Source organism: Electrophorus electricus, chromosome 23 (genome assembly GCF_013358815.1).
Source record: "Electrophorus electricus isolate fEleEle1 chromosome 23, fEleEle1.pri, whole genome shotgun sequence".
NCBI classification, from domain to species: domain Eukaryota; kingdom Metazoa; phylum Chordata; class Actinopteri; order Gymnotiformes; family Gymnotidae; genus Electrophorus; species Electrophorus electricus.
Genome location: NC_049557.1, coordinates 3,496,227 through 3,512,953, shown reverse-complemented (window position 1 = coordinate 3,512,953; position 16,727 = coordinate 3,496,227). Strand labels below are relative to the sequence as shown.

At 44.2% G+C, this 16,727-nt stretch overlaps 3 protein-coding genes across 4 annotated transcripts in view; 1 reads left to right on the top strand and 2 right to left on the bottom strand.

Moving 5' to 3' along the window:
* smarcad1a (SWI/SNF-related, matrix-associated actin-dependent regulator of chromatin, subfamily a, containing DEAD/H box 1 a) overlaps positions 1 to 2,777 on the top strand; it is a 21,068-nt gene extending 18,291 nt beyond the window's left edge. For both annotated transcript variants that reach the window (XM_035522112.1, XM_035522113.1), the window contains exons 16-23: positions 186 to 281; positions 478 to 595; positions 685 to 800; positions 911 to 1,099; positions 1,230 to 1,348; positions 1,431 to 1,613; positions 2,282 to 2,388; positions 2,471 to 2,777. In XM_035522112.1, coding sequence (XP_035378005.1) covers positions 186 to 281; positions 478 to 595; positions 685 to 800; positions 911 to 1,099; positions 1,230 to 1,348; positions 1,431 to 1,613; positions 2,282 to 2,388; positions 2,471 to 2,532 — 990 coding nt within the window. In that variant the 3' untranslated portion in view covers positions 2,533 to 2,777. The remainder of the gene's footprint in view (positions 1 to 185; positions 282 to 477; positions 596 to 684; positions 801 to 910; positions 1,100 to 1,229; positions 1,349 to 1,430; positions 1,614 to 2,281; positions 2,389 to 2,470) is intronic.
* prf1.5 (perforin 1.5) lies at positions 2,624 to 5,559 on the bottom strand. The gene is made up of 3 exons (XM_027031691.2): positions 5,469 to 5,559; positions 4,459 to 4,999; positions 2,624 to 4,183 (listed from the first exon to the last, which is right to left on the bottom strand). The coding sequence occupies exons 2-3, from the start codon at positions 4,989 to 4,991 to the stop codon at positions 3,151 to 3,153; spliced, it is 1,566 nt and encodes a 521-aa protein (XP_026887492.2). The 5' UTR covers positions 4,992 to 4,999; positions 5,469 to 5,559; the 3' UTR covers positions 2,624 to 3,150.
* Positions 5,560 to 9,365: 3,806 nt separating this feature from the next.
* Positions 9,366 to 12,637, bottom strand: mpeg1.1 (macrophage expressed 1, tandem duplicate 1). Its single transcript, XM_027031693.2, has 2 exons — positions 12,146 to 12,637; positions 9,366 to 11,229 (listed from the first exon to the last, which is right to left on the bottom strand). Exons 1-2 carry the CDS (start codon positions 12,593 to 12,595, stop codon positions 9,538 to 9,540), a joined length of 2,142 nt encoding a protein of 713 aa, XP_026887494.2. The 5' UTR covers positions 12,596 to 12,637; the 3' UTR covers positions 9,366 to 9,537.
* Between the last annotated feature and the right edge of the window lie 4,090 nt (positions 12,638 to 16,727).

Sequence of the window (16,727 nt, the reverse complement as noted above, 5' to 3'; positions counted from 1 at the left end):
AGTCACTGCTTAATGCTCCTTAATGTTTGTTCAGTTCACACTGGTGTTTGAGTGCACTATAATACAGTGTGCTATAGTGTCCCTGGATAATAAGAAATGGGTCATGTCAGTCCTGGTTTTGATACGCCATAGAAGTCATCTTGTCCTAATGGAGTGGGTTTTCTTTCCTCTGCCGTTTCGGTTAGAAACCATCTGGGGAGGATAGCAGTTTCCACAAGGACAGAATTGCACAAGCCCGGCTCATTATGAAGCCGTTCGTCCTCAGAAGAGTAAAGAGCGAGGTAATGGCCGCCTCAGAGCCGTCAGTGCTTCAAACGACCGAGGAAAGTGGCGTGAGCCTTCACGTTGGAACCTGATATAAAAAGCTCTCGGCCAAAGTTACCACATCGAAATGACTTTCTTCTCTGAGAATGCCTGGTGTAGAATGAGCTGGCTGTCTAGCTCAGGCTTGATGCAGTCTGCCTAATGTGCTTGTAGGTGCTAAAGCAGCTTCCCCCCAAGCTGGAGAAGACAGAGCTGTGTCCCATGAGTGCCGCACAGCAGCGACTCTATGAGGATCTCTTCCTGAGCCTCCGAGCCACTGCCGATGGAGAGAGTATGCATTCAGACTCCTCAATGTTCTCCCTGTCTCCTGTGCCCCTGCGGCCTGTCTCCTCAGTGTTCTCCATGTTGCGTGTTCTGCAGAGCGAGAGCTCAGGAATGTGATGATGCAGCTCAGGAAGATGGCCAATCACCCACTGCTGCACAGACAGTACTACACCGTGGAGAAGCTCGCCGCCATGAGCCGAGCCATGCTGAAGGTCGGCACCGTGGCATTGCCTGTACACATTTACTGTCCAAATAAACGTTCCTTTGTTTGAGTACCAAAAAAAAAAAAAAAATGTAACTAACATTTAAATACTTTTATTAGGAACCGACCCATTTTGATGCAGATCCAGCACTGATCCAGGAAGACATGGAGGTGATGTCAGACTTTGAGCTGCATAACCTGTGTAAGGAGTACAGCTCCATCAACAGCTTCCAGCTAGAGAAAAAGCTCCTCCTGGATTCCGGAAAGTTCACCTTGCTATCAAAACTACTGGCCATGCTCAAAGACAAGGTACCAAGGAGCTTCTGAGACATTAGCTGAGGGTAGACATCTTTGGTCTTATCCACTGGTGTGTGTGTGTTTTTATTTGACCAGCAACCTTCTGGACTGTCCTCTGTGGTAATTACTCTCATGTGTTAAGGGTGACAGGGTGGTGCTCTTCAGCCAGTTCACCATGATGCTGGACATTGTGGAGGTTCTGCTGACTCACCTCGGACACCAGTATCTACGGCTGGACGGCTCCACACCTATGGCAGAAAGGTTGGTGCGCATGCCACGTGTCAGTTTGTTGGACTAACGACCATGAGGACATTGTCTTATTTGCTGCCGCTGTCTGCTCTAGAATTGGACTGATAGACAGATACAACACGGACCCCGAGATATTCGTCTTCCTTCTGTCGACTCGTGCTGGCGGCCAGGGGATCAACCTCGCTTCTGCCAACACGGTCATCCTGCACGATATCGACTGCAACCCCTTCAATGACAAACAAGCGGAAGACCGTTGTCATCGAATGGGGCAAACCAGGTTAGGAAAGTATTCAAGAAAATGAAGGAGCTGGTCTGCATTCATACAGGCTTCGGGGTTTTCTCTCCAGCTCATTAGTTTGACGTTTCTGTCTCTCACTCCATAAGCTCTTCAGTGTGTTTGGTAGGCATTTTTGAAACTGTGGCCTGAGTCGCACGTTAATCAGTCCTGTTATGTAAATTCGAGGGAACACTGTGGCTTTTTGGGGAGGAACTGAGCCCTTGTTTGTCCATTTCCCTCCAACTGTAAAAGGTCGAAAGCATTGTGAACTTGGTGTCTAGACAGTTTGTGACTGTTTTAAAGAACTGATTAATAGGACGATTCTTCCGTGATCTAGCATTTCTGAGAGAACTTTTTCCTATGAACTGTTAACTTGAATCATAATGAATCTGACTACATGGGAGCACTCGTTTTGTCAGGCTAAATGTTTTCATGTATACCTCTTAAAGAAAACCCTGCAGTTTCTTATCCGGGCCACACTTTCCTGCAAGTCATTTCTTTATCATCACGTATTGTGGGTCTAAAAGTTCAAACAAAGAGGGAAAGCGGATCTAATTTGAACAATCTGACCCTGCTTCCCGAACTGCCCCGTGCAAACATGCACGTAGTACTTTTCAGAATACTACCTAGACAGACGATGGATGGGTAATATTTGTGTCTGTTTGCAGGACTGTACAGGTTATCAAACTGATCAGCAAAGATTCCATTGAGGCCTGTATGCTTCGGGTAGGACAGGAAAAGCTCAAACTTGAACAAGACATGACTGCTGACGAAGGTGAGTACAGACCAAGGGTTGGTCGTTCCATTGTTTCAGCGCGCGTTTGCATCAGTTAAGAATGTCTCCGTTTTCCCTCCAGGGGAAGAGGGCTCCATGTCTGAGGATATGGCAGAGCTGCTAAAGGTATCGCTGGGTCTGTGACGTAGCATTCCCATGTTGTAACTGCCTCACTACTGCTTTCTCTCTAAGGACTAGTGCAGGTAGCTTGTCATGACCTATGCGCTGGTTAGTCTTTTTTTTTTTTTTTTCAGTGGTGAGCTACATATTGAACAAAATGTCTTTTGCCTTGTTGGGTTTTTTTTGTTTTTGTTTGTTTTTAAGTGTACTGTTGATATTGTCTTGTATTACATAAATATGTCCCTTTCAAATAAAGACATTTTATAGCACGTTTTCCTTCCTTGAGAGGCAAGTGTAAGTTTAATTTAGTGTAGTTACTACTAGTGTAAAAGTTACAATAAAAGTAAGAAGTTACATTTAAAAAATTGTAGATTGGTAATAAAAGAAATATTGAGCTCCATGCCAGAAAACAAGTACAAATCAGTTGTGGGGTTTTTTTTTTTCCGTAAGTATGGAGCCTTTGGCAATAATAAACAGACAGGAACTGATGCATTGCTTGTAGACACATTAATCATTAAAGGTTAATCACATAGATAACACATAAGAGAACTATATGAAAATACTTAACATCATATGAAAGTGCATGTTATAAGTCCAAGAGTACTTTCAGTTCCTTCTGGAAGGCACCGGGGCTCAAGTATATCAAAGCACCTCTGTTTTTGGAGAGTATCTCCCACACCTATGGCCAGTCAGGTATGCATCACACTGGGCACTGTAGGTGAAGTAAAAGACTCCTCTGTGTAGCTTGCAGCTATGTGAATGAGTGCCACGTTCAGGATAGACCACACACCTTCCTACCAGGTCGTTATACAGCACGTCTGTGTCCCACACCTCAAATGTTAGCCTGTGCCCAAACTCTATTGAGCCGAAATTGTAACTAGCGTTCCACTCCGGGTTGTTGTTGTCCATCACTACCGCAGTCTCCTCGTACATGCCGTTGTACCAAACCTTCACGTAGCCGTCGGTCTGGGTGAAGAAGTCTGCCCTCAGGCCCGCGGCCCGCCCCACCACAACTCTCAGGTTGCCACGGCCCGCGCGGAGAGGGCAGCAGTTGTGGTCCAGGTTTGGTGCTAGTGCGCATCTGTGTTTGCCTTCCTCATCTACCTCCAGCATGTTCTCTTCAACGTACTCGCTCACCGCCGTCCTCAGGCTGACGCTCAACTCCTGGTCCGGCACCAGATGATGGAGGGGGGAAATGCCGTACGAAATGATGTCTGGGTGCTCGTGCAAGCTGTTCATCCAGCTTGTGTATGCCTCAGCTGGGCTTTGAAGGAGAACGAGGTCCGGGAAGTACTTCTCACCGCCCAGCACCTCGATTCTGTGCGTCATGAAGTCCTGGTGGAAGCCCAAGCTCATGTTATTTTTGAGTATATCCGAGCATTTGTTAGAAAGCGATGCATTTGTGGGAAGGAATCCTAAGGCCATATTTAACTCAACGTTCAGACAGTTCTTTATGTTGGACTCGGAGAAGCCCTTCAGGGTGGCAAAGCACGTTCGAAAGGCTGTGACTCGTCTCACACGTCCTCCCAAGTGGACGTGGTGGATGTAGTGGGTGCCATAGGTCTCAATAGTGCGACGATACAGGGATTTTGTTTTCTCGTTGTAGTATCTCGGTAGTCGATGTACGTGTTTAGAGAACTCGGCGCTGAGCTCTGGTGTGTCTGTTACCCTGTAACTGGGGGGGAGGGAAAACTGTATTATTTAGCTGCCTCTGACTTCAGTATCTAAATATGTTCTGACTTTGCTTCTGTTCTCTGGGAGGGCGATGCGGTCATTGGAACATTTTTATTTTTGGAGTTTTTCTTTGGGAGCTGTTGCATATGCCTGCTCAGCATTAGGGGTAGGCATTTTGCTTTGCACTTTGCCTTCACATCAAATTGTGATGGACCTACGTGCTTAGCTAAGGGGTCAAAACCACACAAAAAAAACCACCCAGTCATATGCACTCACCTATAATATGTGCAGCTGATCTCTTGCAGAGCGAAGGTCGCCTTGTCCATCATGTGCTGAGATTTGGCGAACTTGGCCATATCTGAGCGGCTCCCTCCCACGAGCGCCTTGCCGAGGTCATCCAGGCTGAGGTCCGTCCCCCAGTTATTGTTGACGAGGGACGTGGAACTCTTGATGAGAGAGTCGATGGAATGGTGGAGAGCGCTAGACACCTGCTTGCTGCAGCGGCTGAAGGGACGCCAGTCCAACACGGCCGAGGGAAGCTTCTGCACCTGCGCCCCCTGGAAACGGTTCTCGCACACCGTGCACGTGCGGTTGTCATGCATGTAGGACTTGATGTTTATCAAATAGGCCCCCTTGCGGCGCATCTGCACCACGTCGAAGCCTTCCCCTGCCAGATTGTAGCCGGGCACGAAGGGGGCTTTCTCGCAATCCACCCGCGTCCCTGGGCGGCAGGCTGAGCTGTGCCACAGGGTCCCGATTAGGCTGATTGCAAGGAACAGAGGGATACAGGTGCATTTGTGATGGCCCATGGTCGCTTCTGAAGGGGGATAAAGCCAGGTTGAAGTAATAAGCATCTCGTGGCATGAAATAGAAAACAAGCATTATACTTAATTGCTATAATTGTCTTGCTGAAGACTGCTGATGTGAACGTGTGGACGAGAGCTGCAGCATATTGAAAATGAATTTTAAAATGATTTGAAGTTTGTGATATTCCAGCAGTCCAATAATTTTTTTTCTGTGTTGGTAATCTGTACAGCAGGTAATGACTGCTTTTATGATATCGACAGCAGAAGTGCCATTTTCTCACCACTGTGCTGTTATTGCAAATGCGTTGCAACCAGCAAGCATGGAAAATCATTTCCACATGTAAACGTGCATGCATACAAACAGAAGTAACTGAAATGATCACCTCAACACATCTTAAGCACAAGATCAATGTTTTGGGTTTTTTTTATCTTCTTTCATGCACACATTAAAGAAAAAAACCCTCATACTTCATCTCTTACCGAAAATAAAAGGCTGCCGGACCGATGCGTACACTTACAGCTTCCCTTGGATTTTGTCTGAGGAATGCTCTAGCTGAAAACATTTCCTGTGTGAAAGTCGGAAGCATTTGGAGCTGGGAGTGTCTTCCTTTCAGGCCGGCGCTGGAGACGGAGTTCATCCGTTGGCTGCTTTCCCTCTGCTGTTTTCTGTACTTCCCTGCTGCACAGCGGGGGAGGTGCTCGCAAGAATACAGCAGGGTGCACTCAGACCGAGGTAGGAGTATGAGGCATGTTGACTTGATCAGAACCTTTGTGGAGGCAACAGGCATTAAGATTGAGGTTTTCCTTTTTGAAAGGGAGAGGATGATTTCACAATTTGCCATCCAGGAAATATTTTTGTGTGTTCAAAAGCTGTACAAGTACTCTTAGATCAGGGCGAGCGTGGTGTTCCAATTGTAATATGTAAAATGTATTTTTGCTTGCAGAAAAATCTAGGTACTTTTCACATATGTTTTAAATAGAGGGTCTTGTATTGAGTTGTACCGGTACCTCACTACCATCAACAATTAATATTTAGATGGTGAAACCTGGGTGAAAATTTACTTTCAGTTCACACATACTGTAGATAAAGTTTACGAAGTTAGCGAGTCATAGTGCACTTGTCTCCATATTTTACACACTAGCTCTGCTACGGTTGTAGATCCTTCCCTAAAGAAGAACCACCAACCAAAAAACACATTCAGTAGTCACAACCATTACATTCCAGTGAGTAGACAAGGGTGTCACTAGCCCAAGTTCCACTAAAACGTTACTACAAGAGTCTACAAAATGCTTTGTGTTTAACCTGGGCTGTTGAGATAATTACACAACTCAAACATTAGCACCATGTAAAAAGTTGTGTTGTCTAGTATGCACTGATGATGCAAACATTAAATCACATGTAAATATGTCTCAAAAGGAAATATTTTACATGTGTTAAATTATAGGATTATTAAAATGAAATGTAAATTATTGCAGCAAGGTGTGGGCCTTTAAAACGCATGTACATAATTCTGCCTTTGTAACAGTGTAATAACAATGTAATAAAGTGTAATAGCCATGTAATATCAAACTAATAACTATATAATAACAGGTTATAAGAACATTGTAATAATGTAAAAAATAACCGGGTGTAATAATAATTATGAAGAAAGGTCATAACTATAGAGGCACATTGTTGTAACAATGTAATAATACAACTCTACTAAGTGTAATAATGAGGCATAAAATGCAGTGTAAATCATGTAATAATGATGTAATACGCAGTGTAATAATGAAATGATGTGTAATAATGCAGTGTAGTGTAATAATAGTGAAATGTAATATGGATGTGCAATAATGTAATAACAGTGTAATAATGATGCTGCTTGGTTGTATTGTTATGAGGCCTCTGTATAACTCCTTCTGTGAGGTGATGGTGGTTAAAATTAAGTAGGCAGCAAGACTGTCTGTTAGAGGATCCATGGTGAAAGAAAACCCAAAAGGCACAGAGATTGCAGCTGTTGCCTGGCAGTGCACAGACAGACCATCAGCCCATCAGATATTATTTTTACAGCATAACAGGGAATGTAATCAGGAGGTTCAGCAAGAAGGAATTCAGCACTGATGAATGCAAGAGTACTCATCTATGCAACAATAATTTAAACACATCTGCACGCATGAGGGCCCTGTACACGCCTGTTCACAACCGCTATAGAGTCAGTGCCAAATTAAGGCCGTTTGTGGCCATAGGCCATGAATTGGAACCCCCTCAAAATGTACATTTCATATGTGCAACATAAAACATTGACACAAATTGAATAGTACAGTATGAAGCAATAAATAGCCTACATTAGGTTGTGCTTGTTTCTCTTACTGCAGTTTTGGTTTTTTGGTCCCCATTTCCCAATTTAATATTTTGTTATTGAATTATGAATTCAATTAATTTTTTTTTCACAGCATGCCTTCCTAAATGCCAGACTATGCTGTACTCTGCACATATAATTTTAAATTTGTATGAGGTTTAAGGTGATGGTGAGTAAACATGTTAACTCTTGAGAATGATCTAAACTGTCTGTGCAGCTACAAGAATGAACTACAATGTACAATGTGAAAACAATATATGCTTATTTAGTTTTACTATCTATTTATTTAGGACTATGATTTAATCTTTTGTTTTACTAATAGTGAGGGTGAGTAGATGTATTGACTCTTGGTTGCGGAGATGAGAGAACTCGGGCAGTGCGTGGCAGGACCGGAAGAGGTAGGCGTTAGGGGATTTGTATCCTCATGCAAGGATAATGCGACATCATTGCTTGTGCGTAAATTAAGGGTGGCTCTGAAGGTGATATCAGCAACCAGTGGTTGTGGATAAGAAGAGCACAGACTAGTTGGGTTAATGTACCATAAAGGTGCAATGGCTGAGGTTGTCATGTCATTCAGCAAAACACAGACAAAGGGAGGTACCTACCTGATGACCCCTGAGAAGAGCTCGCAATGTTGTGGCTGCTAGAATGAAAAGAGTAGGCAGGGCCCTAGATGAAGCTCTAGTGGACTGGCATAGGATATTTTTTACATCTAATCCTGTGTATATGTACAAAAGTTATTGCACGCTTCTGTTATTTGTCTCTCATTAAGTCCACTGTCCAATGAATGTCCACTGAGCCAGCAGATAGAATAATAATTGTCCAATACATGCCAAAAATATAGGGAAAAAAAATGGCTCAGGTTCAGTTTTATAATTGGATATACCCACTCATCCCAGGACAAGTGTCACAAGGCAAAGGGATATGCAAAAAGGAAAGAAACAAACAAAACACTGAAGAAAGCCAGTATAACGTTAATGACCAACAACCACATGGCCATACAAGCATGACAGGCTTATAAAGGAACATCACACACAGGTGACACGCAAATGACACTCTACACACGAGGGCTACTGGTGGGGAGACGGCGTCCCTAAAAGCCTATGCCTTAAGGCAACTGAGGAAACTAAACAATGACTTGGAAACGGAATGTTTTTTATTTATTTATTTTTTTTAAAACCCAATAAAGTCCTAAAATGAAAACAGGAACTTTTTTTTTCTAAGTTCCATGAACATGCTGAATATAATTGTTTAAAAAAAAAAAAAAAAAAAAAAAAAAAAAGTTCCCACCTGAAACTAACTATTTATATCATTAGATTGCATTCATATGATGAGATTTAGTTTTCATTTGCATTCATATATCCTGCGTTTCTTTTTGTTCAGGAAGATGACGCTAAAGAGAGTCACTGCCCTGGTTTAGCCGTGTTTTGTAGTGTGGAAGCTCCTGGTACTTTCCCTCTTCCTCATTCCACAACGTTGCATATGTTGCACTCTGTTTGGACTGAGTTTAGACTGAGTACTTGCTGTTTAGTTGGGAGGAGCCTAGAGATGGTCTAAGTGACCTGATTCAGGTTTCCATGGAAATATAATCACTGCACTCCTGACACCTAAAACAACCAACAACAATGACACTCGGTGTACGGCTGTGGAAAGGAGTATGAGCCAATGGCTCGGTTTTTCACAGCTCTGATTTTTTTTTTTTTCTCTAAAAAGTCATGTCCTGAAATGAAAACAGCCACATGCTGAATATAATTGTAAAAAAACAACAACAAACCAAACCAAACCAAAACGTAGCCGTTGTACAGCCCCTGCATTTCTGCTTGTTCAGAAAGATAACTTGCAAATGCCCCGGCAGGTGTTTTGAAGTTGGGAAGTTGCACTCCCATTGCCAAGTTTTCTGCTTATGTAAGACCGGTTGTTTAATAACTGTAATGATTCAGTTTATTTCAGTGATGATAATGGTTCAAACTGAATTACATTTCAGTAATGATCTTGTGGTCTTAAATTCATGTAATATATAAAAGAAAGTCTCGTATTAAGCATTATCTTGTTTACATGTTTATTATAGAAAAAAAGTTAACAAATCAATGACGAGATGTAGAAAAATAATCAGAGAAAGTATATGCTATGAATAATTTTTCACAGAGCTTAAAGATAAAAGGCAAACCTTGAGATGTATAGTGTCAGTGACGTTATACTAAGAGCACCTAAGCCGGGTTTTCAGTCTGGCTCTCTGTGGGCTGCTCTGCCTGACACTCCACACTGGTCTCACCTTCCCCTGTACTGTGAATCTCCTCGTAACCTATCCCTCCTCTGAGCAGAGAAATCCTCCTCCTCTTCCTCGCCACTACCACTGCTACTACCACCACAAGGGCAACCAAGGCTAGTGCACCAAAGGCCACGCCCACCGATTTCCCAATCGCATGAGAGGACTCCACGAACATTTGCGACATCTCAGCAATGTCCTCGGGTTTCGCCACCCTCCACATGTTTGTGCCTTTGACCCTCACCCAGGCCCGGTCGCCTTCGGTCATCACGGCTACGGTGTTTGTGGCTAGCATGCTGATCACCGGCGGTCTCGTGAAGGGCGGCAGCTGGATGGGCGGCAACTCCCCGCCGGTGAAAATACCCGACTGAACACAGTACAGTACCTGGCAACCATCGCTTATGGCAGCAAGATGCTGACTGAACTGTGGCGGGCAGCGAGACTGGCTCCCTGCGAGCAGGTTGGTAGACTGGCAGCTAAAGAAACCCCCAAAAGGGACAGAGAATCGCGTCGCCGCCTCATAATCATTGCTCAGGCAGATGGTCATGCCGCTGGACAAGAACATCTGGGCAAAGAAATGTGGGGGGCAAGATCTGGATTTGGTTAATGGGTTTTGTAAGGAAGGGCCAAAAAGTCCACCAAAGAGGTACCCAGAGAATTCTGGCACAGCCGCATTAGTGGAACACCAGTAAGTCTGGATTCTTGCACGTTGGACGTAGTACACGTTTCCACACACATTTTTACAACACTTGAAAAACACCCAACAAGAATGACATTGCTGGTGGCACTCATATTTATTATATGGCCTTTCCTGCACTTCTGTGCGCAGTAGAGTACCGGTGTATGGCTGTGGACAGGAGTATGCGCCACTGGCTGGGTTTTTTGCAGCTAGTTCTTGGCAAATTGAATTACCATCTTGAGTCAGGGGAGTGCACAGCTGGTAAACTCCACCAAAGCTGAGGTTGGTGCTGGGACCCTCACAGGAGTTATCATCCACATTAGCCTTGAAGTTGAAATTTTTGGAGTCTACTTTTATACACCCTGGGTGGGTATTAATTCTGTAGTAACGTTCTATAGCTTCACTCACCAAGTGAGCTAGTTTATTTACTGTTGGAACTGGGAGGTCTGGAAACATTGAAGGGTTGAGGAAGTAGTTCAGTGGTAGTCCGCTACGGTCGATAGCTACAAGATTGTTGTGTGTGCTCTCCTGCCATTTTTGTAGAGTGATTCCAGGATAAAACAGAGCCCCGCCCTGACTCAGCGTAATGGAGTATGTAATGCTATTCTGGTAGGTTTGACTTTCAGATGTTTGTTGAGTCTGCTTACTGCCAAAATCAAAGGAAACTTTGTTGAAAAAGTTGGCGCCAGCTGACGCTGAAACAGACGTTTGTTCGGACTGCGTGTTGGACACGTAAGACGATTTTAGATAGTCCTCTTCCACCAAAGTGGCACCAGCATCCACACTTGTGATGACATGGGTTCCGTAATCAAGCACCATCTTCTCTGACAGATACTGCGCATGGCGTGTCTGGTTGTTCTCAATAGCATCCGCGATTTCCTCTGCCTGACGGGCGAAACGGGAGTCCAGCGTGAAGTCAGGATAAGTCTTTACTGTGTACAGATGGTTACGCACCTGAAGAAAACAAAGAGAAGAGGCAACATGGTAGCTATAAATCTGCCATACTTATGCCAACCTAGAAGATATGTGGTGTTTTCATGAAATGGAGTTCCAAACCTTTTGCTAAAGCTCCTCCTTCTAAAGACATGCACTCTCAGTGCTTAGCCAACCCTTATATGTGCTGTGCGCACACACAAACTAATTACAAACTAATTAACAGGCAGGGAGAACCACCACCATTTAGGAGGTTCCTAAATGGTTCGTTTTATTTGTTGCTGATTACAGACCCCAGGAGAGTCATGAGCCTACTTTTCCTCCTCAGAGGAAATTAATGTAATTAATGAAATTAATTAAACTAATTAATGTAGTGATAGCTATCAGAATGCAACCACAGTTAATTGAAAGAGTTTTATTTATTCTTCCAGCAGCTTTAAATGTCACGTAGTTCCCCTCTTGTCCTGACAAATTTAGTCAAGTTCAGTACAGAATGTAAACCTTCTCTATCTAAAGTACATTTTCTCAATCACAAAACAGATTTGTTGTCTTCAGGTTCCCCAAAGCACAAGTATTTCAGTTGTTTTGTTTTCTGTTTTTTTATAGATTTTCTGGATTTTTAGATAAACAGTGCTTATGGATGTTTTCTCAAACAACATAAATCCTTTGCAAGGTCAGAGGTTTAATTCAAGGGATCTATAAATAATATAAATAAACCATGGATAGCTAAAAGCATTTATATAATTAACATTATATTGCCACAATCTCACAATGCATATTTAAAATAATGATTCTGCTATTTATTTTTTTTCTGAACTGTGCTGTCATTTTGTGCTGCTAATATAACCAAGTCCGTTATTCAAAGTAGTGGCTAGAAATATTATATATTTTAATAAATACAATTCCAGTACAGTGTGGCTTTAGCTTGTGTTCCTACCTGCACCCGAGCGGTGACAGAATTGCCTCTGACTTGGTGAATTTTCATGCGCTGGTTCTCAGAGGAGAACTTGCCATTGACTACAGAGAAGAAGGAGGCGTCAGCATTGATAGAACTCGACGTGGTGCTCTTCTGTTCCAGCCAGGAGCTGATGATCTCAGAGTTCATCTCCACCCCGCTCACCTTTTGTGGAATGACAAAGATTTCATCTGGGATGAAGTAGGTACCGTCTTCAGTGGTCTGACACTGGGAATAGCTCATGTTCATCACCCGACCCATATCCAGGTTCCGCAGGTTATCCCAGCCTCCACCAGGGAGAACCTCAAGTGCTACGGTGCTGGTGTTTTTGCGGCATTCTCGAAGTCCGTTGCTAGGATGGGTGAACAGGTGAAGATCACTGGCACTGAAGAATGCAAAGAGACCCAGCAGTGAGAAGCTTCTCGAGACCATGATTGTTAGGAAGTACAGCTCCGAGTTGAGAGGATATCAGAACTATAAACTATAACCTCACGTGACATGTCAGCTGTCAGTCTGGAAAGTTTCAACCTACTGTTTAGTTTCACATCATGCTTTCCACAAATATGGGCAAAAGACCTTGAACAACTTCCTTTACCACATAGCTGGTTCGAGTAGTTTGCATATCTCTTTTCTGAAAAGATCTGTGTGGGTGATTCAAGTCTCTACAAAGCTGTTTAAAATGTATCTTAAATGGTAATGATAAATCTCAATGGGATGGGATAAAGTCATATTAACTGGAATGCAACAATATTATTGTGGGTTTATTGTTTGTGCTGATATCATACATGCAATGCTGCGTGTTAAATTTAACTTGCTGAGATTTTTTTTTAGCTGTATGTGGGTGCTGTGATTATGTGTTGGTATAACTAGTTGAATTGATTGTTAAATTGTATATTGTGTGCATGCTGCATTTTGTGATTGTGTGTTTTGGTGGTAACTCCGTGGAAGAAGGAACTGGATATTTGCTCTATGCTCTAAAGCCTTATCATGACCTAAAATCTCTTATCATGATGTCCAAGTTAACTAGAATACCTACATTTCAGGTATGTACAAAATTACAAAATTAAAAACCTGAAGAAGGTATGTATATATTGAAAACACTTAAACTTTTAACTTTTTGCTCTTAACATCAGTTTGGGTTATCCCATCCCAAGTAAATTATGATGCGATCACAAATTCTCATTCAGGGTGGTCAGGGACTACAAAACACAAAACATCTGTAGGGTGCACCCTGCCGTGTTCCTAACATAATTGGAGGACTGCCTTTCAACCGTCATGGGCTTACTGAAAAACAGTCAAAGATATAAACACTCAAAACAGTCTATATAATCTATATTGACATTTTATTGCAGTAAAAAGAACATACAAATATATGAACAGGGGATTGTAAGACATTTTTTTCTGACAACTAGTGCAGCAACAGACCTACTTGGTGACGTCACGGTGCACGCACACTGGACTACACCGACTTCGTCCAGGAGCTCAAAGTCGTGTTCCAGGATCCAGGTCAAGGTACGGTCTGTCGTAAAGCTATACCGGAGGCAGAGTTCCCACTCATGGAGTATGCCGAGGAGTTCCAGACTCTGTCAGTCTCCACGCACTGGCATGAATCAGTCCCTGTAGCCACGTCCCAACAGGGATTTCAAATGGAGCGTCAGGCAGAGACTGCCTGCAAACAGGAGTTCAAAGTTCAAAGTTCAAAGAGGCTTTATTGTCATTTCAGCTATATACAAGTACACAGCAAAAACGAGAGTGTTCCTCCAGGACCATGGTGCGACACGAAACAACACTGCAACAGACAACACGCTACACAAGTGCAAACAATCCAATACAGTGCAAAAATGTCAAACAATAAATAAATAATAATGAATACAGGACCAATACAAAAATACAAAATTAATAGATAGTGCAATTACTTAGTCCAGTACGCAGTACTGGGAATATGTAAAGTGAGTTGTGCATAGGAGTCAGTGATATGCTACCCTGAACATAGCAGTCACCGGTAGCAGCCAGAACAGTTCAGAGTACAGTGCTGGTTTAGTACAGTACTCTGGCAGCAAGTATGATAATGTGCAAGACTGCAACAGGAGTGCATAGTTTTTGTGTGAAGTTTGACTTCAGCACTAGTCCGATGCAAAACAATGTGTGTGTGTGTATGGATATGTATGTATGTGTGTGTGACTGTGTATAAGCATGTTTGTATGTGTGTGTGTCCATTTTTGTTTGTGTCCATAAAAGTGTCCATTTTTGGAATCTGAATTGGGATTGAAGTTAACCAGAGTTCAGGAGTCTAATGGCCTCTGCGAGGCTGTTGCACAGTTTGGAGGCGAGGGACCGGATGCTGCGGTACCTTCTTCCAGATGGCAAATCCTCCCAATCCGGACTGACTGAGGTCGGGCGGCCTTCCTGAATGACATCATCATGTATGACCACCTCCTGGATGAAAAGCAACACTCCTCGTGACAGAGGGCCCCTCCCACATCCCCAGTGCGAGAGGCAGCAGTCTCCAAGGAGCCCATGCAGCTGGGTGAAGATGGAAGGCTGGCAAGAAAGATGAGGTGAGTTCAATTCCAGCTTCGGCGATGTTTGGCGTGCCTGTGATGGTTTCACACAAGGATCACATCTCTTCGGTTTCAGCCCTGGTTGGGTTGACTCTGGCACAGCAGGCGACCTGATAGACAGGAGCCTCGCCAGGAACCTGGGTATTCACTGCATTGTCTCCACTGCGTGTTAATGCGATGGATGGATGTCCTGCGGACACCAGACATGGTACTCCTCATGTCTGGTTGCTAACCGACACCACGCATACACAGAAAATACATTTCTTTTTATTTACTCCATTCGCCACCCATCTCAGCCTCCCTGGTTAGAAAAACACAACCCATACATTTGCTGGTCCCATAGTCGCATCATGCTACCTCCAGAAAAAGGCTGTGCCTCTCCGAGGTGGACAGGAGCACACAAAAACATCCCCATCCCTGCTCACTACCAAGACCTGGCCGATGTGCCCTGGCAGCGTGCGTGTCCAGCTCCCCGCTCACCTTTCTTGTAAAGAAGAATGGCAGACTGAGGCCATATGTGAAGTAGCCACCCACTACTACCTCTGCGCTCCAGTAGATGAGCAGCTGAGGGGAGGGGGGGGGGGGCATGGAACTTCACCAAACTGATTTTATAAAACAACTGTGCAGTGCCTTTAAGGAAGGTGATGAATGGAAGACTGCCTTTGGCACAGCTTCAGGGTATCTGGGTATTTGGCTCTTCTTTACAGCCTAGCCACTGCACATTCTTTATTCCAGCCCTACATCGGTGAGGTCCTAAGGGCATTCCTGTGTAGATCTGTTGTTGATTACATGGACAGCATCCTGATCTATTCACTATCCAACATGTGCATGATGTACATCTGGTACTCAGCACTCTCCTGCACAAAAAGCTATAGTGCAAGCTGTAGAAGTGCAAGTTTCACTTCTGCAAGATTAACTTCCTGGGCTGTATACAAATGCAGCCTATTAAGGTGGAAGTGGTTACAGGAAACCATAACCCATAATGTCACGTGCTACAGAGCTTTCTGTCAATTGACAGTTTCTATCAGCAGGTAAGCCAGTCATTCAGCATTCTGTCTAAGCCCCTGCCAAACGTGCTGCACAGACAAGCGCCCTGACTGAGGGGGACCTCGACAGCAACAGCGGCTTTCTTGGTCCTCAAGGCAGCCTTTGCCAGTGCTCAAGTACTGCAGCAGCCTGACCCCACTGAGCCCTTGGTCATGGAGGTCAATGCATCTGTTGTGGGGGTGGGGGCCTTACTGTCCCAGGCACTGCCTCGAGGGAGCATGGCACCCCTTCATGGTGATCATGGACCATAATAGCCTGGAGTACCTCCAAACCACCAACAGGCTAAACTCCAGGCAGGACGATTGTTTCGTATTATTACCCAGTTTGTTTTTCAGGTCACCTACAGACAGCATGAAGACTCGTCTCACCAGCCATGAGGAAGTCTTCTACTCTTCCTGTTTCGTAGGGGTTGTCAGCTGGGACCTTGTCCGTGACATTGCCGGAGTGACTGCCCACCAGATTGGCTCTATGCCGTCTAGGATGCTGCACGGCACTCCAGCACTTATCACCTGGGCACACACCTCGCTAGGTACAGGACACCCTGGATCTACATGGACCTCCCAGCTACTGGTGGTGCTTTACTGATGGCCAGCAATGCATAAAGATGTGGTGAGACATGTCTTATTATGTGCCGAGTGTGTGCAGCAAGACACTGCGTGCACCACAAACCGGTAAGCTGAGCCTCCTCCTCACTCCACATCGCCCCAGGTCTCATCTGGCTGTTGAATTTGCCACAGACTTCCCGGCCTCCGAGGGAAACCTTTTCATCATCTTTGTCATATTCGACTGCTTTTCGAAGATTGTGCGGTTCATTCCCCTTCTGTAACAGCTTCTGTGACTTCTTCCTATAGTTTGGGCTGCCAGAAGACATCATTTCGAATTGGAGGTTCAGTTCACCTCCAGTGTGGCAGGAGTTCCTCAGAAAAATCATTGTAAGCTGCATGTCAGGCTACCAT